At 44.6% G+C, this 23,582-nt stretch overlaps 1 protein-coding gene across 2 annotated transcripts in view; it reads right to left on the bottom strand.

The window, feature by feature from the left end:
• Positions 1 to 23,582, bottom strand: part of COG3 (component of oligomeric golgi complex 3) — a 115,020-nt gene that overhangs the window by 7,595 nt on the left and 83,843 nt on the right. For both annotated transcript variants that reach the window (XM_053305637.1, XM_053305636.1), the window contains exons 17-22: positions 23,006 to 23,126; positions 8,357 to 8,445; positions 8,122 to 8,256; positions 5,223 to 5,298; positions 2,517 to 2,644; positions 1,536 to 1,634 (exon numbers count right to left, since the gene is read on the bottom strand). In XM_053305637.1, the coding sequence (XP_053161612.1) occupies positions 1,536 to 1,634; positions 2,517 to 2,644; positions 5,223 to 5,298; positions 8,122 to 8,256; positions 8,357 to 8,445; positions 23,006 to 23,126 (648 nt within the window). The remainder of the gene's footprint in view (positions 1 to 1,535; positions 1,635 to 2,516; positions 2,645 to 5,222; positions 5,299 to 8,121; positions 8,257 to 8,356; positions 8,446 to 23,005; positions 23,127 to 23,582) is intronic.

Here is a 23,582-nt window from a genome sequence, read left to right as displayed (position 1 = left end):
GGGGGGACAACCTCTGGCTGGGATCACGCTGCGGTGAAGGCTAAGCAGTGGAGGGAGGGAGAAGGGCTGCCTTGGCTTGCCTCACAGCGACGTACGGGCAGCATGTGGGACCACGTGAGCTGCGTGGCCCCAAAGGCAGGCTGGTGTGATTGGCCCATACAGGGGAGTTGGGAGGGGGCACAGAAGCGTGCACTGCAAGAGAAAATGGGGGAACACCTGCTACACTCTGGTGTGCAAGCACAGCGGCAGCAGCTCTTGGACCCAGGCGACCTGAGCGCGGTCCAATGCACCACTGCCTCGCCCACCCTGAACAGTGGCTCGTCTCCCCAGCGAGGAAGACGAGCCATCCACCACTACAACCCCGCCATCTCAGAATTGCCCCCTTTCCTTTAACACCAGGTCCCCACCGCTCTTCTTTACGTTTTCTTTCACCATTAAAAAAAAAACATTCCCAGCGCCTGCCACGTAACTGTTTTTAAGGAGTTTTGGAGGAGCTGTGCGGGTTTCATTATGTCCACCTCACAAAGTGCAGTTAAGAGCAGGATCCAGATCAAGCCAGGTGATCATGACCAAGCAGCATTGACACAAATGAGAGATGACTAAATTAATTTCAGTGGGTGGTCCTGACTAACGTGGTCTGGATCCGGCCCTGCGACTACACAACTCCAGCTAAAACTCCACCTCCATCAAAAGAGGGTTAAACTGCAGACTTCAGGCTCTACTGAAAACTTGCCCAGCTCTCCTCACCTCCTTTTTGCTTTGCTTGACATCCAACCTGATGAAGAGTTTTGGGGAATTCAAAAGCTTGCTTGTATGTTGGTTTCGTAGTTTTTGAATTTTTCTAATGGCCCAACATCCCCTCTCCATTGAGTAATCACAAGCACCCCCACCCCGCACATACTGGAGACATATTTGTTCACCCAGGCTTTTAGATTCAGGGGTTCTCAACCTTGGGTCCCCAGATGTTGGTGGACTTCAACTCTTATAATCCCCAGCCATAATGGCCAAATGCCATTGTGGTTGGGGGTTATGGGAGTTTAAGTCCCATAAACTGCGCATGAAGAATGTAGCGGTCCTTGAAACTCTGCACGAGGAATTTAGCGATCCTTGACTCCAAAAAGGTTGAGAAACACTCGCCTAGAGCACCTTTCTTATGAGGCAAGACTACAACACCTGGGGCTTTTTAGTTTAGAAAAAAGACGACTGTGGGGTGACATGATAGAGGTCTATAAAATCATGCATGGTGTGGAGAAAGTGGATAGAGAGAAATTCTTTTCCCTCTCACACAACACTAGAACCAGGGGTCACTCCATGAAATTGATTGCCAGAAGGTCTAGGACCAACAAACGCAAAGGCTTGCCCAGAGGCAAGCCTTTATGCTGCCTAGCCTCAGTCACTTCTAAAGCCATCTGTTAAATATTTTCAACAGAAAAAGCTTAGAGCTTTGAATGGAAATATGTTTTGCCAAACCATGAAAGTATAATGTTTTAAAGCACAGAAAGGTATTTTTAAAAGATAAGAACTTTATTATATACCTGCTCCATTGAAGGGCAAGCGACTATCTGGAGATCTTCATTACTAAATTCTTCTTTTAATAGAGCATGTAGCTTCTGAAATACTTGCTGAATATTGTTCTTATAAAGGAAAAAAGAAATTATATTTCAGGTTTTATCATCCTAGGACCAACTTCAAACATGAACACATACAGAGCATCACTATTCTGTTTGGTGAACCACCAATGAGTAAAAGTGACACATGAGAGAATTCCCATTATATAGAGGCTCTCTGGCACTTCTTGCTGGAATAATGCAGAAGTGATCAACACTGGAGTTCATGAGGCATGGATGGAAGCCCAAGGAAGTGAATAGCATGGCGGCCGGAGGGGTGGGGGGAATCCTCTGCTCTGATCTGTGAATTCAAGGTTGTAGGGGGTGGGGGAGATTTGCCCATCACTGCAGTCATGCTCCCTAGTCACATGCAGGCACCCCCATAATCTCCCCATAAGGGCAGCACAGCATAATCTCTGAGATTCTAGAACAATTATAGGTAAGCTAGGAAGGAAGAGAAGCAGCAAAGGCCAATAGACGAAGGCCAATAGAAGGGAGACAGGGGCAATGTGGCAGCAATGGGAGAAGTGATGGGAACAAAGCCTACAACCTGGCTTTTGGCTACAGGAAAATTCTGTGAGCCATTTTGAGTCAGAAGAACTGTGGCCTCTCTCCAGGATACAGCAGAACTGCTATGTCTGCATAAGTTACAGAGCTCACTCTAGCTCGTGCAGTGAGACAGGTCAGCCAAAGTTCACTTTGAGGCATTTTGTTGACCTGTCATCTTCTGCATGGGCTGTATGCAGGAGTGGCCCACAGTTCTTCAAAACGGGAATCGTTTGACTTAAAAACAGAGCATCTATACTAGCTTTCAAATATGAATAAGATGCTACCCAAATAAACTGTTTTAGAACTCTGTAAAGTGTTGATTCTTATATTGAGGAGGAAGTAATTCTACCAAACACTCACCCTAACTGGCTTGAACAAAATGAACTCAGTATCCTTATTAGACAGATACAAGGACATGCTCCGTAGTGTTGCTGGCAGTTTTGTTTTTATTGTCTTGTATGTTGAAGACACCAAGTCATTGACCTTTGCTAGAAACAAAATTCAAACAAGTGTTAATATCACAGAATTTGGCCCATCCCAGATTATCCCAAGCCTTGCCTGAATTTGCTTTTCCTTTCATACATTGCCATTATTTAAAAGGATTGAGGCTATGTTTGAAAATAAAAAGTGATGTAAACCACCCTGAGACTTCTGAAAAGTGTGGGGGGTAAGCAATGATAAGCAAACATGGGTTGGGGGCTGCATACATTGATTAATTTATATCCCTCCTTCCCCCCACAAGAGTTCAAGGAAATATACATGGGGTTCTCAGGTGGTCTTCCACCCACCCACTAACCAAACCTACACAAATGAAATGAAACAAGTAGAGATCATATTACACAACATACATAAAAATAAATATACCTTCCACTACTAGTTAACAGAATAGGCCTGGAATAAGAACCGCCCAGTAGTACAACTACTACTGATAGGAAATATTAAACATGTTAAAATAGCATCCAAATCCAGCCAAGCAGTTTGGAAAGAGAGCAGGCCTGTTAATGGCATCTTACAGAGAGAACAGTGCCCTGGATTACAATCTAAAAAATTAGTAAGCAAGTAACCCACCCAATCCATGGGAAAAGTTCACTATGCTCAGTTTAACGTGCCATTGCAAACACTATGGCTGAACACACACACACACACACACACACACCCCAGTCTGTTATTTGATTACTAGCAAAGGGTCCATCATGAAGACAAAGTAGAAGCAGAAGGACGAACAGATGTACATGAGCTAAATGCTCACTGGAATAGAACAAATGACATCCTCTAACTGAAGTACTGTGTTGAGTAGTGGTCCCCGCCTTCTAACTGTTCAACTGGTTCCCTCTCAACACATTTCTTAAAGCACTTCCTTGTAAATGTCAGAGATTAGGAAGAGGGGAGGATACATTTGGAAGTACAGGAGAACCTCGTTAGTCATAGACTCCGTACCCACGGTCGCATAATTGACACCCAACCTTGGTATACGCAGGGGAATACCAAGTGTATTCCGGCCACCATTTTGATATTGGGAGCCTTAAAATGGATCCTTTAAAAAAGGGGGGGGGAGTAGCAATTTTCAGACCTATCTTTAACTACTCGGGTGCACTGCTGGGGGCCCATGGAGCATGGTAGGCCACTTCCTCCTGTATTTAAAGGGCCATTTTACCCTCTCTCTTTTTTGCCATTTTCCGACCTCCGGGAACCTAACCCCCACATTTGCATTGGCCCAACGCCTCCGTATTTGCAGTTTCCAAATCCGCAATAATAGCAGAGAACGGAAACCCCACAAATACAGAGGTTCTCTGGTATATGTGAAGAGAAATGCCCAAGAGCAGCACATGCTTGCAGGAGGCACGAATAGCTACACAAAGTGCTCAGATTTCTTTGAGCTCTTCTCTTCAGGAAACAAGATTCCTAATGCACCCTCCCTGCCTGCTGTATTCTAGGCAAAAAAGATGTACAGAACGTTTCAATGTCAAAATGTTTCCAGCTCAAAACAGAACACCTCTAAATAAAGGGCCTGTTTTAAGCTTGGAACAAACCACCCTATTTTAACTGAAACGTTTCAACATTTAGACCGCTGTTTTAGAGGCCTGTTTTCCCCTTGCTGGTTAGTTTTCTGGCACTGGCTTGCGATCTCCTTGCACTTGGTTGGCTTGTTACCATACAAATCAAGTGTTGACATGGGCAACTGTGCCTCCATTGACTGGGAGAGGGAGGAGGGGGGGACACGAAAGGAGGGAATTTCAAAATGTGTGTAAAGGGACTGGGAGGTGGAGAGAGCCCTTATATAGTGCCTGAAGAGGATACACCAGGAGGAGGAGGAAGGCAGGTTTGATTTTGTGGTTTTCTTTTCTCAGCACTGAGTATAGTATGCTGTGCTATTGCTGCGATAACTATCTGGTTTGGCTGGATCTCAGATTGACAAAGGCAGAACTTGGGTGCCTTCTTTCCTTGCGGATCCTATGGGGGTTTGGGAGAAAGATTAAGATTTGCTTAAAATTGCCCGCTTGCCCATTTCTTTTGTGGGTTGGGTGGCAGCACCCATCATGCCCTACCACCCAACCACTTTGGTGTCCTTAGGAACTGGGGAACAATGGGGTGTTTTGAGTTTCCCCATTGTTCTCTATTGCCAAAACACCCAAAACATTTCATGTTTGTTTCATCAAAACAGCCGGCTCAACTGCTGTTTCCAACAAAATGTTTTGGCCATTTGTGTTTTGTTATGAGCACGAAACAGAAAGCAAAATCCATTTCATGCACCTCCCTACTAGGCAAGGCTCAACTGCCTCAAGTGGAATCTCCTGTCCTCCACTGGACTTCACTGAAATGAACAGATTGCATTCTACTACTTCTCTACCCACTCTGACTGTATGCAAAGAATGTCGTAAGAGACAGATGAATAACAGACACCCCTTGAATTGCTATTCTACTAAGTTATAGCAAATTTTTACACATTTTTTAAAAACCCTGAATGACAAAGCCTGCAATCCAGTGCCCAGTTATTGTGTTTTGTCTCACCAAAGTCAGAGAACTTAAGCAAGGATAACTAGCTAGAAGTTGCACCAAAGTCATTACCTGGTTGCGCCCAAGGCTGCTGTAAGAGGTTGTACTTGGGGCCCCCTTGAGTAGCCATTGACTTCAGTGCAGAAACCTAACACAATGAATAGGGAGAATAGGGATTACACTACACTACACACACAAAATAAATATACCCCCCATTACCCAGTTAACCAAACAATAAACACTGATATAACAATTACATAGTGGTTTAAAGTGTTCAAAGCACCTCACTCCAGTTAATCCCTACATCACTGTTAAGGTAGGCCAGTAAAATTGCCGGAAGCAGACACCAAGAGAATAGCAGCTTGCCTTAAGGCCACCTAGGGAATTTGTGGCCGAGGTGAGATTCAGGCAGAGACTTGATGATTCAGAGAGAGCTACTGCACTAAACTAGTTCTCAGTAGACACTTGTCAAAGAAATCGTTACCAAATTGTAGCTACTAAAGGATGGAAATCTGGGGGCTGGGGCGGGAAGGCAATTGTATGTGCTTTTCCTTATAAAGGAAAAGAGTTACAAATGCTATGGAATCTTTCCAGAAAAAATCTCATTATAAAGCGAAACTATTTTGTTTTCTTCTAACAGTAACCCACCAAATACTGGGAGAGTGCATAGCTGGCAAAATACTAAACTTCAAAGCTAAAATGAGACTAGTATAAGTGTGGGGTGAGGGGAATGGATAATAACTGGAAGCTACCTATTCCTGCTAGAACTACTAAAGTCTTGTCTTCTACCCACGCAGAGCCCAAAACAGGGGGAGAAGAGCACCTCCATACTTACCTGGACGTCTAGGGGAGAGTGGTGAGCAAGCTGGCACTCTCTTTTAGTAGGGACAAATAAGAATGTACTTCTTTGAACCCAAAATTTCTCTCAAGGCATGCTCCCTTTAAGGCGTGCACATGCATACAAATTTTTAAATATCTGCTCAGTTGATTTTAGAACTCGGTTGAATCAGGAAGGCCCCACTCTGAATGCATGTATGCACACAGTGCCTTGATACTACTAGCCAGAATAAAACTCATTCTGCATACAGATGGAAAAAGATTAGAGCAAACACTGGTGCAGGCATCCCATCATCTTGCTTATGAGCTTAAGAGGATCATTCAGCAACACTAGCATTTACTGAATAAGATTCTAGGTTGTTCTGAACCCCATGTTTTGAGGTTCCAGCATCCAGAAAAGTTTACACTTTTTCTAATAGACTCTGATCTTCTTCATAATAAAAGTTCTGTCTAATCTACACTGATCTGGATCCAGACTTACGCTATGCAATGGTGTGGGTGCAACCATATTCATTACCTCCTCCTGCCCCTGAAAAGGCACTCTGAGAATCATGGAGCCCTTGGGAATCGTGTGGGATGTTGCACGGGGTGGCTTCAGGGGGTAGAGGGAATCCCCAAAAACTGGGTGCATTACAAACACCTTCCATGAGTGGAGAACTGCTTATGGATATGCTTGCGAATTCTCCCCATCCCCTACAGCCCCCACACCACATCTAGCACTGGTCTCAAGAAAACACCAGCTCTCCAGAGCAGCATTTCAAGGGAATGCAGTGGGAAGGAATTTTTTGCATGCACATTGTTGCTATATAAAGGGAGCTCTGGAGAATTTGGAAGGTAGCTATTGCAGCAAATTGCTGTAAATACATATTCTAATATGACTTGTATTGGCTTGGTTTCCACAACCACCACAGAAGTTTACACCCCAGCCATATGTAAGTTGTGTTTCTTTTTGAAACAAATCCAGGGTGAGTACATCACACACATCCAAACTCGGAATTTTAGATCTCTCACTACAAAACTTGAAAGCAATAATACAAGATACCACTGCTGAAGACGACATTTGTCATCCCACCAGGTTATGATTCTCATCCATTTTTAATCATGAATACGAATGACTAAAGCAATTTCTGCAACAGGCTGTCAAGATGGGCTACCTGTCAAGAATTTTTCTGAGATTCCTTCTGTCACATTTCAATTATGACATTATCCTTCGATATATTTATCATTTTGACACGTTACCAAGCTGCAACAAACATGTCTTTTATGTATCATACCTGTATGCCCTGAACAAAATACAAGATGTACTATACATATATTATGTGGACTCAATTATCTTCATTTAACTGATTCCTCAGTATCAGTGACCAGGACAAGGCTATTAATTCAAGAGCAAGAGAAGTCCACTCTTATCTCAGCCCAGCAGAGCAGATGACAGTGCAGGTATCTCAACGAAATATGGAGGACTTGTGTAGTGAGAACAGCTATTGCTGTCCAGTGTTTCAAGAGAAATACAGTAGTCCCTCGACTTACGAAGATAATCCGATCCGAACGCACGTTCGTAGGTCGAAATTTTCGTAAGTCGAAAAGCGCATCCACGGAGGTCCGGAAACACTCGTAAGTCGAGGAAACCACATCTAAAAATCCGTAGGTCGAGGAAGCCGCATCTAAACCGGCAACGACTTCCGGTTTTTTTTGTCGTTCGTATGTCGAAATCTTCGGATGTCGAGTGCTTCGTAAGTCGAGGGACCACTGTAAGTTACCTTCTCATTCTCATATTACTTGGCTATTCTAAGCAAGCCTGGGTTGTTTGGGAAGGATGATGGTTCAGTGATAAAGCACATGCGTTGCATGCAGAACATCCCGGGTTCAACCCCGGCACCTCCAATTAAAATATATCAGAAAACAGCTCTGCTTGGGAGACCTTGGAAAGTCAAGAGTTACTGGGTTAGATGGAACAATGATCTGACTCGGTATACAGGAGTTTTATATGTCATTTGTATTCTTTCATTATTTTGGACTAGAATGATGTTCTATTTACAACCTCCTTGCTGTTCTATTTTTGTCACAAAATAAGTTTAAATACAGGAAACCTTCAGTTTAAAGCATTCGTGGCAAGTCTTTAGTATCTTAGTACCTTTGTCAGGAATTCTTCCAGAGGTGCTACAAACTGTTTGGTTTGCTGTTGAATGAACTGCTCACAGGCGGACTTCAAATGCCGATCTACATCCTTCTTAGAGTCAATATAATGTTCTCTGATCTCTGGAGTGCCCTTGAACAAAGATAATAGAGTTCTCCATTCTCATCTCTTCAGAAACTGCCACATTTCAAGAACAGATTTTTCCAGTATAGTGTAAACAAATGCTCATTACCTCCAGTAAGAATTGTATCAGCGAATTGTTGCTACTTAGTCTAAATAAATGTGGAACTGTCATAGGATTCAGGATTTTAAATGCAGCATCTGTGAAAACAAAGCCATTTGCATAAAATTCAGAGCATATCGTCTTAAAGACTATTATACTCATAAGCGATTTTGAATCTCCTCATCAATGGAAGTTAGTATGATGATTTATCCATAATCTCTATATCCTAACCATAATAGTAAATAGATCTGTCTCAATATAATGCACTCTGATAGTCATCTTTACATAAAGATAATCATAGGGGAATTTGGTGACAAAATACATTTGCTGCGTTATAGGTAGCAAAAGCCTCACTATCTACTGGGTTGTGGCCAGAGTGCATTCTCTGTTTGTTTGCAATATTTGCAACACAGGCAAGAAAAATACCACAAGTTGATATTATGTTGGAACTATTCGACAGAAAAACTTTGTAGCACTGAATTACCACCATATGTTAAGCACTGTATATTGTATATACAATGTATATATATTGTAGCATTGAATTACCACCATATATCTGGGTTAAGAATTCAATCTTAACTGTGAATTATGATTGGTTGCCATCTTTATATCATTTTAAGATACCTAGCACCCTCTATACTAAGAAAAGTAAACAATTTATTGTGATAAACTCATATTGATGTTATTGTTTAAGTCATCCCCAAAATGTTATGTCATACAGTCATCCCTTGCCAACCACTAGGGTTCTGTTCTGGCAAAACCTCGGTGTTGCCAAATTCACAGTTGATGAGGCATTAAAGTCTATGGGAAACAGGGGACTACGACCACAAAAAGGACTAAAAATAAAAGGGGGGAAATTTAAAAATTGCTTTAAAAAAAAAATCACAAAAAATCCTGCAATATTGCCATGAGTCACCAAGAATAATGAACAGATCAAACTTCTGGAAATTTTTTGAAACCCCCCACCCAAGGCATTTTAAATTGGCAAGGGAGAGCAAGGGTCACTAAGAGGAATGAGCAGATTGAACCTCTGAACCCCCCCAAATCACGGAAGCCCCCTCCCCCATCACTAAAAACCCCTCACCAACCGCGGATACTCGGGTCATGGTTGGCAAAACCTGTCACAATTTCCCATTCGCATATACTCAAAACTGCAGATGGCAAGGGATGACTGTATACCCTCTCACCACAGCATTAATATTGTGAGGTGCTATAGATGCACTGAAGACAGACCCCTTGGGGCACCACAGCACCTTTACGAATACAAATGTTTATATACTGCTTTTCAACTAAAGATCCCAATATTTATGTAAATATATTTACATTGATATAAACAAACAAAATGGCTGCCTGTCCCCAAAGGGCTCACAATCTAAGAAGAAATATAAGATAGACACCAGCAACAGCCATTGGAGGGATGCTGTGCTGGGGGTGGATAGGGCCAGTTACTCTCCCCCTGCTAAATAAAGAGAATCACCATTATAAAAAGGTGCCTCTTTGCTAAGTTGGCCTGGGGAGAAAGTAGTTTTTGAGGGAGGAAGAGTGGTTTTTGGCAATAAAATGGCAGATGTAAAGGGTTAAACAGCACCTGCCTCTGTGATGTAGTCCTGATATGCATCAGGCCCCTGTGCACCCATTTTAAAGCTTTTTTTAAAAAAACCCTCCAAGCAATAGTAGATTGATACCAATGATACATCCAAGCCAGTCCTGCCCACATGTGACTATAGATATGCATGACCACATCCTGTTTTCCTCCTGGCATATCTTTCCCCTTATCCTGGAAGGAGTGTTCATCCAAATCCTCACACACAATCTAGATACTGCATTTAGATGGTGGCTTGCTTCCTGCGCCTCACCCATGCGATTAGAAGAACGGGAATGATGCACAGAGAGGGGGAGTAGTCCAAACTATTCCGATTACTTGTTTAATGTCATGTCTAGTCTAAATCCCTAAAATTTAGAGCCTGGAAAATCAGGATGGCCTTATGCCAGAGTTTTAGGACCTTGAACATTTCACTGGGAGCTTTGTTCCAGTAGAGTTTCAGTGCCAAGTGAACCCCTATATTCCTCTCAGCTTCTTCATGCTATGGAGTAAAAGGTCAGCCCTTAGGCCTGAAGGTGAACACACCATCACTTCTCCATCTATTCCCACCTGGTGCATTGACTGGTGAGCTGATGAGCAGACACTAGAGTGCTAAGCATAGATGGGAGCCTAGCACAGGGAGTTTGAGATTCCTGGTTAAAAGTAGGGTTCCAGAGGCTCCTGGCTGTCATTCAGGTTTGATGTCATGGGCCTGGAACCTGCATCTCTGCAGCCAGTAACGGCGCTCTGGACCTGGCTGGCTCCTCCCCTTCTGTGTCTGAGTCCTGGCTGCTGCTTGAGGTTAAGATCATGATACCTCTAATTCTCCAACCAAGATACATGCTTTGAATTGACTTCTCCCCTCACCTCCCTTTGCTGGATTATACACTCTGATTTAGTGTTGGGAGGTGTGCTCTTTTAAAAAACACACACAGTACTCAACACAGTACTTGAAACACTCATCTTCTGAACTATCTCTTTTGGCATGGTGTCTGCAAATGAAATCATGTGCATTGTCCTATCTTGTTTATTTCTCAAATTTCATGAAACAAATCCTGTCATTTAGCACATCTCATGAGATAAAAATATGTATAATTATGTGGAAGATAAATTAACACTTTTCTGGACTACCAGATATTTGGGATTTTATTATATGCAATAATACATATACAGCAATTAATTATATGTAAGATACTTTATAGGAAGCAGACATCGACTACATGCCTCAATATTTTTAGAGCACTGGAGATCAAAGCAGGTCTATTACTGACTACTATTCTGAGGGCTATAGACCACCTCCAGCCTCAGAGGCAAGATGCCTCTAAATCCCAGTTGCAGGAGAGTAGCAGTAGGAGAGAGGGCATGCCCTCTTGCCTGTGGGCTTCCCAGAGGCATCTGGTGGGCCACTGTGTGAAGCAGGATGCTAGACTAGATTGGCCTTGGGCCTGATCCGGCAGGGCTGGTCATAAACCACATTTCTGAAGGGATTTTGTATCAATAAGAAGTCAGGACTGTTAAAAAAGATTATGAAGGATGTGCTTAAAAGGGCATGCTATCTGAAACATTGGATTTACTGGCCAACATCCAAACTATCCCTCCATGGATGCACCAGGATGCAGCATGTCGGGAGGAGTGTTTTAATCTTCAACCCCCACCATGGTCCTGTTCTGAATCATTCTCCTGCCCCTAGACAGCAGCTATTTGGCTCAGGAAGGAAGCTCAATGACATCAATAAAATGTCTCTCCTAAGGCAAGCAGCAACCAGCAGGGATGGAGAATGGGTGAACAATATGAATTTTCAAGTATTGTCTTAGCATATCCCCTGGAAAATAAAATTGTCTCAAAACATGTCTGGATACACTATCTTCCATGTCACATTTAATATCTTTGCACCATTGTGTTTTGCTACACATCTCTAAATACAACCATCTTATCTTCCAATACAGAACAAAATCAGACCCAAATACTGTACAAATGTGTCTTCAACACAAAGTGTCATGTTTTATTGCACAACTTTATCTGAATTTCTGAGGTTAATGACTTTTAGTCAGTCAACAGCAAGTTAGTACGTTTCCTCAAAATCCTTCCTATTTGCAATGGATGTGAAAGAAATCTTGCGGTGGGAGATGGTCAGCATCACTACATAGCAGCCAGCAGAGATCCTGATGCATGAATAGACAGCATCCTGCAAACACACGGGGGGTGCATGGGGTGGGAGCAGTATTTCCTTCAGGCAGCAGCTCTTCCCTCCTCATAGGATACCACTCTAATCACCGCCCCTGCAGCTAATGCTGGAACAGAAAACTGGGGGGGGGAGGACACGGGACGGGACAGTGTGCAAGCAGACCACCTCCTCTAATAATTTGGATGCTGCCCCATGTACTACATTCTCTAAAGACTGCTACCCACATATACAAAATTGCTCGTTGGCCAGCATTTGGCACATATCTCAGAAATAAATCCGTTTCCTCTCATCTGGCAGACGTACGTTTCCTCACAGTGCTACTAATCTCCCGTCTCCTACAGCAAGATTTATTTCATATTCATTGCAAATAGGAATGATTTTGATGAAACATACTAACTTACTGTTGAATAATTAAAAGTAGAAACAGAAAAACAGGTTGCTTACCTTGAACTTATGATCTGGATGTGATCCATTGTAGCCATAAGGAATGGGTTCTGCACCTGCGCAGGGACCTCACGGGCTGATTGATTAGCTCCTCTCGACACCCCACCCACCTGCACGTGCTGTTCAGAGTCCATTAGAATTGGCGGTTGGGGCGCTTCCTTTCCAGTTTCTCGCAGACCGCCCCTAGGGACGATCCACAAGATAATTAGTCTTTTTCCACCAACTAATTCTGCAGCGGGGATGGCTTGGGAGGGACTTATGGCTACAATGGATCACATCCAAATCATAAGTTACAGGTAAGCAACCTGTTTATCTGGATTGTGATCCATTGTAACCATAAGGAATGGGTGATTAGCAAGCTTCCCCATTATGGAGGTGGGTGCAGATGACCCATAGCCTATGCTAATACCCTCTTCAGAACAGTTCTCCCAAAATTTGCCTCTCGTGCCATCCTCAAATCTATAGCGTAATGTTTGACAAATGGCAGCTGAGAAGACCACGTGGCCGCCATGCAGATATCTGACATCTTGATGCCCAATAGATGGGCTGCTGACGCCGCATAAGTTCTAGTAGAGTGGGCCTGCACCGTCTTGGGCAGTGTCACCTTTTGACATTTATAGGCTTGAAAGATTAGTTCCACTAGCCAATGTGCTAGGCGCTGGCGAGATATCGGACGGCCCTTACAACGTCCATTATATGAGATGAAAAGCTTTCTACTTTTCCGGAAATCATGGGTCCGATCCAAATAATACAGAAGAACCCTTTGCACATCTAGTGTGTGGAGTGCCCTTTCCAAATCTGTCTCTGCATTCTGGAAGAAGGTAGGCAGGACTATCTCCTGATTCAAATGAAATTCAGTCACCACCTTTGTACGGAAGCGTGGATCAAGCCGCATAACAACCTTGTGAGGATAGAACTGCGTGTAAGGCTTATCCATACGTAGAGCTGTCAATTTGCTTACATGTTTTGCCGATGTGACTGCTACCAGGAAAGCTGTTTTTAGTGACAAAAGCTTAATGGGTATTGTTGCCAAGGCTCAAATGGAGGCTCCGTAAGAGCTGACAACACCAAAGACAAGCTCCACTGCCCCATTGGGCGACGTACAGGTGGATACAAGTTGTTGAGGCCTTTTAGGAAATGCTTACACTCTGGGTGGGAAAACACAGACGAACCATCCCAGCCCTTATGCTTTGATGAAATAACAGCCAAATGCAGCTTAATAGAGACATTGGCCAGGCCCTTAAGCTTTAGCGAGGTTAGCTACATCAACACCGTGGTGTAGCGTGGAAGGGTTTGATCCCCTTCTCCCTCATATATGTCCGATAGCACTTCAATTTGGATGCGTAATTGCGCCTTGTAGTTTCACGCCTGCTATTTAGTAGGATATCTTTCAGAACTTGATTCTCCAGGCAGTCATCTTAAAAGCCTAGACCTCGGGATGCAATACTCTTCCTTGCTCTCTTTGCAACAGGTCCGCTCTGTGTGGGAATCTGCGGAAATTGCCCCCCCCGACAACTGCAGAAGTGGGGCAAACCACGGCTGGCGTGGCCACCAGGGGGTCAGAAGAATGAAATTCGCCTTGTCCCTCATCACCTGCTCCACTGTCCGTCCTAATAGAGGCAGCGGTGGGAAGAGATACAGTAGACCTACATTCCAGGTGTGTTGAAATGCATCTCCTAGGGAGCCCCGGCCTATGCCCGCACGAGAGCAGTAGTTGACACACTTTTTGCTGGCAAGAGTTGCAAACAAGTCTATCGAGGGGACCCCCCAATCCTTGAACACGTCTCTGAGATATACAGCTTTTATCTTCCACTCATGCCTTTGGCCATAGTCGGTGATCCTGCTGAGGCTGTCGGCCAAGCACTTGTCCACCCCCCTTATGTGGATTGCCACCGGGTAGACTGAGTGCTGAATGCACCAATCCCAAATCTTTTGGGCAAGCAGACACAATGTCAAGGATACTGTCCCCGCCCCCCCAGTGATTGATATAGGCAATCGCCGTCGTATTGTCCAGTTTCAGCTGCACCGTCTCCCCTGTGACAAGCGGCTCAAACAACTTGAGTGCCAGGAATACCGCCATTAACTCTAAGTAGCTGATGTGCTGTTGAGTTTGCGGATGCGTCCAAGTCCCCTGGATGCAGTGGCCTGAGCAATGCGCCCCCCATCCTGTCGTGGATGCATCTGTTGTCACCTGACACGGAACCCGTGCTGCGAATCCCACACCCTGAATTAGATTGCGCTCCTCCATCCACCAGCGCAAACTTTTCAGAACCATAGGTGGCATTGTCAAGCGCATGTTTTGATTGTCTACATTGGGGAGGAAGTTGCAGAGATACCACAGCTGCAGTGTGCGCATGTGTAATCATGTATACTGCACAGTTGTGGTACATGAAGCCATTAGCCCCAGAAGCTTTTGAACCCGTACAGCCGGTTGCTGTGGGGTTTCCATAAATTGCTGGATGAGTAATTGTATCTGGCCAATGTGCTCCAATGGCAAGAATGCTCTCTCTTTCTCCAAATCCAGTACTGCTCCGATGAAGCTCACCCAAGTCATCGGGTCGAGATTCGATTTCTTCCAGTTGATGTTGATCCTGAGGTCTTCCAACAGGTGCACCACTTGTTGTATTTGTTACTTCAAGAGTTCCCTGCTGTGATTGACCAAGAGCCAATCGTCTAAATACAGATAGACCATCATCTCCTGTGTCCTCAGGTAGGCTACTACAACTGCCATCACCTTCGTAAATACTATAGGTGCTGTTGACAGTCCAAACGGGAGCACCATGTACTGATATATCTGACTTCCCACCGTAAACCTGAGGTATTTGCGGTGGTTCTCCTGGATGCCGGCATGAAAGTAGGCAGCCTTCAAATCCAGTGTTACTGCCCATGTTCCACGCACCAAAAGGGGAAGGATAGACTGCAGGGTGATCATTCTGAATTTCTTGGTCAGAATGTAACAGTTGAGACCCCTCAAGTCCATTATAGCTCAGATCCCGCCATCTCTTTTCGGGATCTGGAAGTAACGGGAATAAAACCCCATCAGTCTGTTCTCTCACTGCACAGGTGTAATTGCTTGCTTCTCCAGCAACACCTTGACCTCCTCCTGAAGTATCTCTGTGGCTGGCGTGTATGTCAGCCCTGAAAATGGAGATTTGGTCTCGAATTCCAACGCATATCCGGTCTGCACTATATGCAAGACCCACTGATCTGATGTCATATTGTGCCATGCTTGGGCATGGCTTGCCAGTCTGATGGTATTTCTGGCAACCACAGGGCCGATGGTGTGGGTCCTGGATAGGTTGGCCAGTGGTGGTGGAATTGGACCAATGGTTTGGTTGCAAAGTTTCACAAGGTTGTGCAGTGAATGAACAGTCCCATCAAAAGCTTTGCTTAGAAGTGTCCTTGTCATGTTGTCATACTGTTTTCCCTTTTGCTTTCTGGTTATACCCCCTATTGCACTGATAGGGCCGGTATTGTCTCTTATAATCCTTCCTGTCCTGAAATCTACTGGGTCTCTGCCGAGAATAATTTTGATTTCTAGATGTAGTACTGGCCCCACCTGAGGGTGCCATAAAAGTATGGGCTGTAAATTTTGACTTCTTTAAAGTCTCCATAGACACATCTGTATCCTCATGGAACAACCCCTTTCCATCAAATGACATAGATTCTACCCTGTCCTTCATGTCAGGTTGGAGAGTAGCAGAACGGAGCCATGCATGCCTGCGCATACCTACTGCTGTAACCATTCTACGAGACTCCGTTTCTGTGAGATGTTTGAAAGCACTCAATTGTTGCCTTGTCACCGCAGTGGTCCTCTCATAGGTATCATTAAATTTCCACTGGAACTCTTCTGGTGTCATAGAAGTGGAGTCCTGCAACAGGGCATCCCACAAAAGGTGGTTATAACGAGCCATGCAGGCCACATAGTTGGCAATTCGAATAGCCAGGCTAGCTGTACTATAAACCTTTCGTCCCATAACATCTATCTTCCGCCCTTCCTTATCCGCAGTTGTTGTATGGCGGTGACCACTCTTGGACGTAGAGGCGCAGTTCACGACCAACGAGTTGGGCACTGGATGGCGCAGCAGGTAAGTATTTTCCTCCTCACTGATTCTGTATAGATTTTCTAAACGTTTAGAAGTCGGAGTCGTGACATTCATAACCTCCCATGCTGTCTTAGCCGCTTTGCTGATCGCTGGAATCATGGTAAGTGCAACCGGGTGAGAAGATCTAGACTTCCCCATCATATTGTACACTGGGTCTGCAACATCTGTATGAGGAGACTTTAGCTCCATTCCAAGCACCTCCACTATATTAGGGGTGTGCAATTCGGATTTTCGGGTGATTCGGCTTGGACCCGAGCCGAATCACCCCCGTTCTGTTTTGTGCCCGAATCTGGGTCACCCGAATCACCCTTGATTCGGTTCGGATTCGGATTTAATCCGAATCCGAATCGATTCGGGGGGGTAAAAAGGGGCCCAGGGGCAAAATTTTGGGGTGGGGTGGTAGTGCCCAATGGGTAGAGTCTACCACCCCAATTTCAGGGGGATTGGGCAAAGTCCTGATTTTTTGTGAATTTTTAAAGTTTTAGTGACTTTGGGGCAGTTCGGGGGCATAGCATGGGATTTGGGCAAAAGGAGTGGGGTGGGGTGGTAGTGCCTAATGGGTGCAGGCTACCACCCCAATTTCAGGCGGATTGGGCAAAGGGCTGATTTTTGGTAAATTTCTGAAAATTTCATGTCTTTGGGGCAGATTGGGGCATATTGGGGCAGAAAGTGGGGGCTGGGGCAGAATAGTGGGGTGGGGTGGTAGTGCCTCATGGGTGCAGGCTACCACCCCAATTTCAGGGGGTTTGGACAAAGGGGTGATTTTTTGAGAATTTTTGAAGTTTTGGTGACTTTGGGGCAGTTTGGGGGCAGAAAGTGGATCTGCCCCAAAATAGTGGGGTGGGCTGGTAGATAGTGCCTGATGGCTGGAGGCTACCACCCATCCCCAATTTAAGAGTGATTGGGCAGAGGGGTGAATTATGGTGAATTTATTTGTATGAGGTTTGTCTTCATAAGGTGAAGTGTGCTAAATTGATTACTTCCTCATATTCATAGTAAAGGAAAGTGTGAAACAGTGAAAGTGGGGTCATGAGAGTTGTTTAATTGAAAAAAATCTCATTTGCTATGATAGAATGAGAATTCACACCTCAGAAAAAACTTCTGAGGTGTGAATTCTCATTCTATCATAGCAAATGAGATTTTTTTCAATTAAACAACTCTCATGACCCCACTTTCACTTTTTCACACTTTCCTTTACTATGAATAATATGAGGAAGTAATCAATTTAGCACACTTCACCTTATGAAGACAAACCTCATACAAATAAATTCACCATAATTCACCCCTCTGCCCAATCACTCTTAAATTGGGGATGGGTGGTAGCCTCCAGCCATCAGGCACTATCTACCAGCCCACCCCACTCCTTTGGGGCAGATCCACTTTCTGCCCCCAATCTGCCCCAAAGACACCCAAACTTCAAAAATTCTCAAAAAATCAGCCCTCTGCCCAATCCCCCTGAAATTGGTGTGGTAGCCTCCACCCATGCGGCACTACCAGCCCACCCCACTATTTTGGGGCAGATCCACTTTCTGCCCCCAAACTGCCCCAAAGTCACCAAAACTTCAAAAATTCTCAAAAAATCACCCCTTTGTCCAAACCCCCTGAAATTGGGGTGGTAGCCTGCACCCATGAGGCACTACCACCCCACCCCACTATTCTGCCCCAGCCCCCACTTTCTGCCCCAATATTCCCCAATCTGCCCCAAAGACATGAAATTTTCAGAAATTTACCAAAAATCAGCCCTTTGCCCAATCCCCCTGAAATTGGGGTGGTAGCCTGCACCCATTAGGCACTACCACCCCACCCCACTCCTTTTGCCCAAATCCCATGCTATGCCCCCGAACTGCCCCAAAGTCACTAAAACTTTAAAAAATCGCCAAAAATCAACCATGAACCGAATCACCCGAATTTTTTGTGCCCGAAATTCGGGTGATTTGGCTCGTGCCCGAAAAAATTCGGGGGGCATCGGGGGTGATTCGGTTCGGCCCCGAATCACCCGAAATTGTTCATTTCGGGCACAGATCGTTCTGTGCCCGAAATTTTTTGCACATCCCTACACTATATCCCTTATCAGGGCATGATAAGCTTTTAACTCCTCCGTTGGCGAAGTAGAGAGCCTAGGTGGAACATCCGAGACCGTTGACTGACGTCGTCGGATTCCGAGCTCGCTCCAGAGTCATCTTCTATGCTAGCATCACCTGGGGAGAAAGGCGTCTCTGACGGCGGGGGGTCGACTTCCACTTTCTCTTTCCACAAGGTTTAACTGAGGCATGCCAAACCGGTGCTTGAATCTGTGGCGGTTGTGCCGCTGGTGGCTGTGGTGGAATAACTGGTAGTTGAGTCTGAATGACTGGTTCAGGATGTGGCTGAATCACTGGTTCAGGTTGTGTCTGAACGGATGGTCCTGGCAGCAGTTGAGGAACGGGGGCTTGAGATAGTGACACTGGTTGTGTAGCAGAGCGCCCCTGCAAGGTCTTCCAGCGCAGGTAATACGCATAGTCTGCTGGCAAAGTGTGGCGAAAACTGCAGCTGTGGGTAGGCTGGACTGAGGGTTGCCCCTGCAATAATGTCGGGGCAGGAGCGCCTAATCCTGTTTCCTGGACACGCACAGGTGAGTAAGATGGGGTACTAGGCAACCTCATCGGTTCCCCTTCATCACGATCCTCATCCAGTCCCGCGCTCAGGAACCCCTGGAAGGTAGACCCTGAAGGAGTGCTCGAAGCCGAGTCAAGTAGCTCATGGAGTCCTCCATCCTGCGCAGTTAAACCTGGTGTTCTTGGTGTTGAAGGGGACTGAAAAGGGGTATGTGCTGGAGACAGCAGCTGAGAAATCCTTCTTCCCATAGCTACATTCGATGTTGAAGTAGGCATTGAGGGTCCACCGAAAATCTGCTCAGGCACTGTCAACGTTGATGGTGGGATCTGGAACAGCAGCTGCGTCGTCGCCAACATTGAGGTCGAGACCGATGTCGACATCGATGTGGAAAGAGGGAGGTGAATCTCCAACGTTGATGTCGTTGCCAACCCTGGTGTCTGTGCTGTCGATGTCGACGCCGGAATCCCTGCCGTTGATGCCGTAGCTAATGTCGAGGTCGAGGCAGACTCATCTGAGTCGCCATCGAAAGCCTGCGCAGACACTGGCGAAGGCGTACGATGCGCCTGTAACTTTTGCGTATCCAAGCCCTTAGCTTCTCCCCTCAAACGGTGATCTTGATCCTTGTGTTTTCATTTCTTTGAAACTTCCTTGGGTTTCTTGAAAATCTCTTCAGTCGTCTTTGCAGCACTAGATAACACGGTTTTAGACTGCTGTCATGCAGTTCCGCCGTTACCCGGCCCTGAGGAGCCCAATGTCGACCGCGCGCTCGATATCATTTGAGCGCCCGACATTGAAGGGGAGTCTGGCGAAGCACTCGGCCGAGGCGTCGGGCCTCATCATACCAAGCCGCTCGGAGGCGTAAAGCCCTATTCTGCCTAGTTTGTTTCGAGAATGAGCAACAAATGTTACAAGTTGTAGTATCGTGCTCCTCTCCTAGGCACAGCAAACAAGCGTCATGGTAATCTGTAGACGGCAGTTTGGCCCAGCATTTTATACACCTTTTAAAGGTTTTCTTCGCCTCCATTGTCCAATATCTCTCACCAAATCAAGTAGTCTGTAGAGCAAGCACAGTCCGCAATCCGTTCCGAGTCAAAACACAAAGGCAAAACGATCTTTCAACAAGGCTGTCCATTTAGAATAAGCAAACGCTGTTCAAATTCCGTTCCAAGGTCAAACCGATAAGGCAAACGATCTGTCAACTAGTTAGTCCGTTTAGAGTAAAGTCGTAAACAAGTCCAATCCGAGTTCAAGCCAAAGTTCAAATAATTTCTGAATCGAGGAGCAACAGCTATGAGGTGTGATCGCTTAGGCGGTCAAAGAGAAACTGGAAAGGATGCACACCCAACCGCCAATTCTAACGGACTCAGCACAGCACATGCACGCGGGTGGGGTGTCAAGAAGAGCTAATCAATCAGCCCGCGAGGTCCCTGCGCAGGCGCAGAACCCATTCCTTATGGTTACAATGGATCACAATCCAGATCCATAAGTTCTGGAGAGCTTTTTAAAAAAATGGAATGTAAGACATCCTGAGTAAATAATCATGACTATCATCAGTGTTTTTCCCATCGTAAACAGGGCAGATATTCATGACTAAGCACCACTGAAATCAATGGGAGACGTTAGTGAATTTCAATGGGACTTAGTCATTACTTCCTTTGGATACAACCCAATTCCATATATGGTTGGTTGCCAAAAGGAGTACACTTTCTCCAGCACTGGAATGGAAGTTGTGCTGCAATTTGTTCTCTGTGAGCGATCATGACTTGACAGCACACTAATGGAATTTCAAACTTGCATTTCAGTTACTTACCACCCATCAAACAACTAGCTGATATAAAAATTTATTCATCTAAAGAAGTTCAGAACAAAGTTTTATATCAGCTAGAAGAAGACACCAGCAGGACATATTTACCCTTTAACCTCCTGCCAACTAGAAACTACTTCATGTGGTTAGAGGTCTCATCCATGTTCAGCTGCAATGGGTAGTAAGAGCAAGTTTGTTCAAATTAAAAGTAGTAGCATAGTAGGTAACAAGCAAGATTATAGCCTCAATGTTTCTGTTAATAAGAAGAATTTAGTTCAGTGTGAATACCAGCATAGGAGGTAAGAAGCAAGAATGAACAGAAGCAGACATTTCCAATTCCCTTTCACTAGCACACAAGCAATCAAGTCTAAGCTTTCTGTTTACCCTTCCTTCTTTTCTGCTTCCTCCTCAGTTTTTTCCATGCACTCAGAAAGCAATCTGAGAGTGTTACCTCTGCTTAATTTTTTTCACTTTAACAAGTTAATCTGCGAGAAATTCACAAAAACAAAATTCAAATAAACACTCTACAAAACACGCAATCTAGGGTAGTTGGGGAAGTGCTTTTTTCCCTTTAAGAGCAGTTTCTAATCTGCTCTTGGCAAGTGATTTGTGTGTATTAAATTTTAATCATTGAGCAAAAACAAAATCCCCAGAAGTTTCTCTGTAGGTTTGCAAAAGGAAGACAGTTTAGTATAACACAAAACAAAGTTTGGCAATTATTTAGATTTTCTGAAAAACTAAAGGCTGAACATACAGCCATGATGTATGTCTGGAGAGTAGAGCTGGTCTTGTGGTAGCAAGCATGAATTGTCCCCTTTGCTAAGCAGGGTCCAGCTGGTTTGCATTTGAATGGGAGACTACATGTGAACTCTAAGATATTCCCCTTACAGGATGGGTCTGCTCAGGGAAAAGCATCTACATGCTTTTATGCAGAAGGTTCCTTCCCTGGCATCTCCAAGTCAGTGCTGAGGGAGACTCCTACCTGCAACCTTGGAGATGCCATTGCCAGTCTGTGTGGACAAAACTGAGCTAGAAGAACTAATGGTCTGGCTTAGTATAAGACAGCTTCCTATTTTGATGTACAGCAGGCATGATGTCCCTGTATTAACTATGCCAAAGCCACAGAGAAGAGTACCTAACCCAGTTCCCCTGCTTTCAGAGGAGCTTTTTATGATATAAAATGGTGCCACTCTAAAGAAGTGATGTACCACAAAGCTTTAATAAGTGCAATAGTCTCCTCTCTCTCAACCCTGATCCTGGGAGACCAATGGAAAAATATTGTCAGAACAGAAAGTAGAGTTACCAGTCACTGTATTTCTTTACAGAAATACAGAACTTAGGTGGTTCTTAGCACTTAATTATCAGTGATTAAAAGCAAGCAAGCAAACAAATCCTTTATTACGGTCTTTGTCCAGATAGAGCTCACAAGTGCAACGAAATATGCATGCACATGAAATTTTCTAACTAGTTCACTCAAAATAAAGCAAAGGCTGAATCAGAAGCGTTAGTTCAATGCAAGAGCATGTGTGAAAGTATGCAGGGGATTGCAGGTGAACATAAATGAGGGCCAAACTACACATTGCATAGATGAGCCACGACTGGATCTCCCAATAGCTTTTTCTTTACTTGGGAGCAGCCGTGGAGCCTCCCAGACTGCATCAGCACTGGGTGGGTGGGTGCGAGGGAGCAACAGAGTGAGAACATTCTCCAATTAAAATTGTCCCCATGTTCAAGAATATGATGCAATGGAAAACTGCTGAACTCCCTTCATTCTCAGTGCTGGTGCTCTAATTAATTTGGGGCTGCTTTTCAAGAAAACAAAAGGATGTGACAGATCCAATAATGGATCTCTCAATGCAATGTGCATTTTGGCTCTCAACCCCATGGCTGGCACACTGTAGGCGGGGCAAGCCCACTCTGACCAGTCAGCACAATTCAGTACCTCTAGTTCTCTTAAGGTCCAGGGAAATTTCCTTAATGGTGAATTCAGTGTGGAAAGGAGCAATTTGTTCACGAAGAATCAAAAGGTGTTTTATTAAGAAAAGTTGTCCATTGATCTGGGTCTATATTATAACAAAGAAAGAATTATATGTCAAAACAAGAAGAAAAGGGGAGAAATGGCCCACTGACAACAATTTCATTTGCTCTGTACCCCAACTTAAGCTAGATCTTCCATTTCCTACTGATCAGTAGAACAAGCCATATGTGTCCTTCTTAATCAACTTGTTTAGAGAGAGACAGCAATTAATATTCAGAGCAAATACTACTGTTCACAATAATTTACTCCCTTATATTACACTCATTTGGAGAGTGTTTTTGCCATCAAATTACTCTGGTTTTGAAGCACAAGATGCAAATTACACAACAAGCTATTTTAAATCTTTTTCAAATGATTTACCAACCAAAGATATCCCACACTGGAATATGCTTTTCCCTTCAGTCTTTTTGTACCCCTTTTTATAATGTGTATATAAGGTGAGGATATAACTGTATTTACATAAATAATGCCCAACTGCCCC

Source organism: Hemicordylus capensis, chromosome 3 (assembly GCF_027244095.1).
Source record: "Hemicordylus capensis ecotype Gifberg chromosome 3, rHemCap1.1.pri, whole genome shotgun sequence".
NCBI lineage: Eukaryota > Metazoa > Chordata > Lepidosauria > Squamata > Cordylidae > Hemicordylus > Hemicordylus capensis.
Note: the sequence above shows the minus strand (reverse complement) of the source record. Positions and strands in the feature narration are given on the sequence as shown.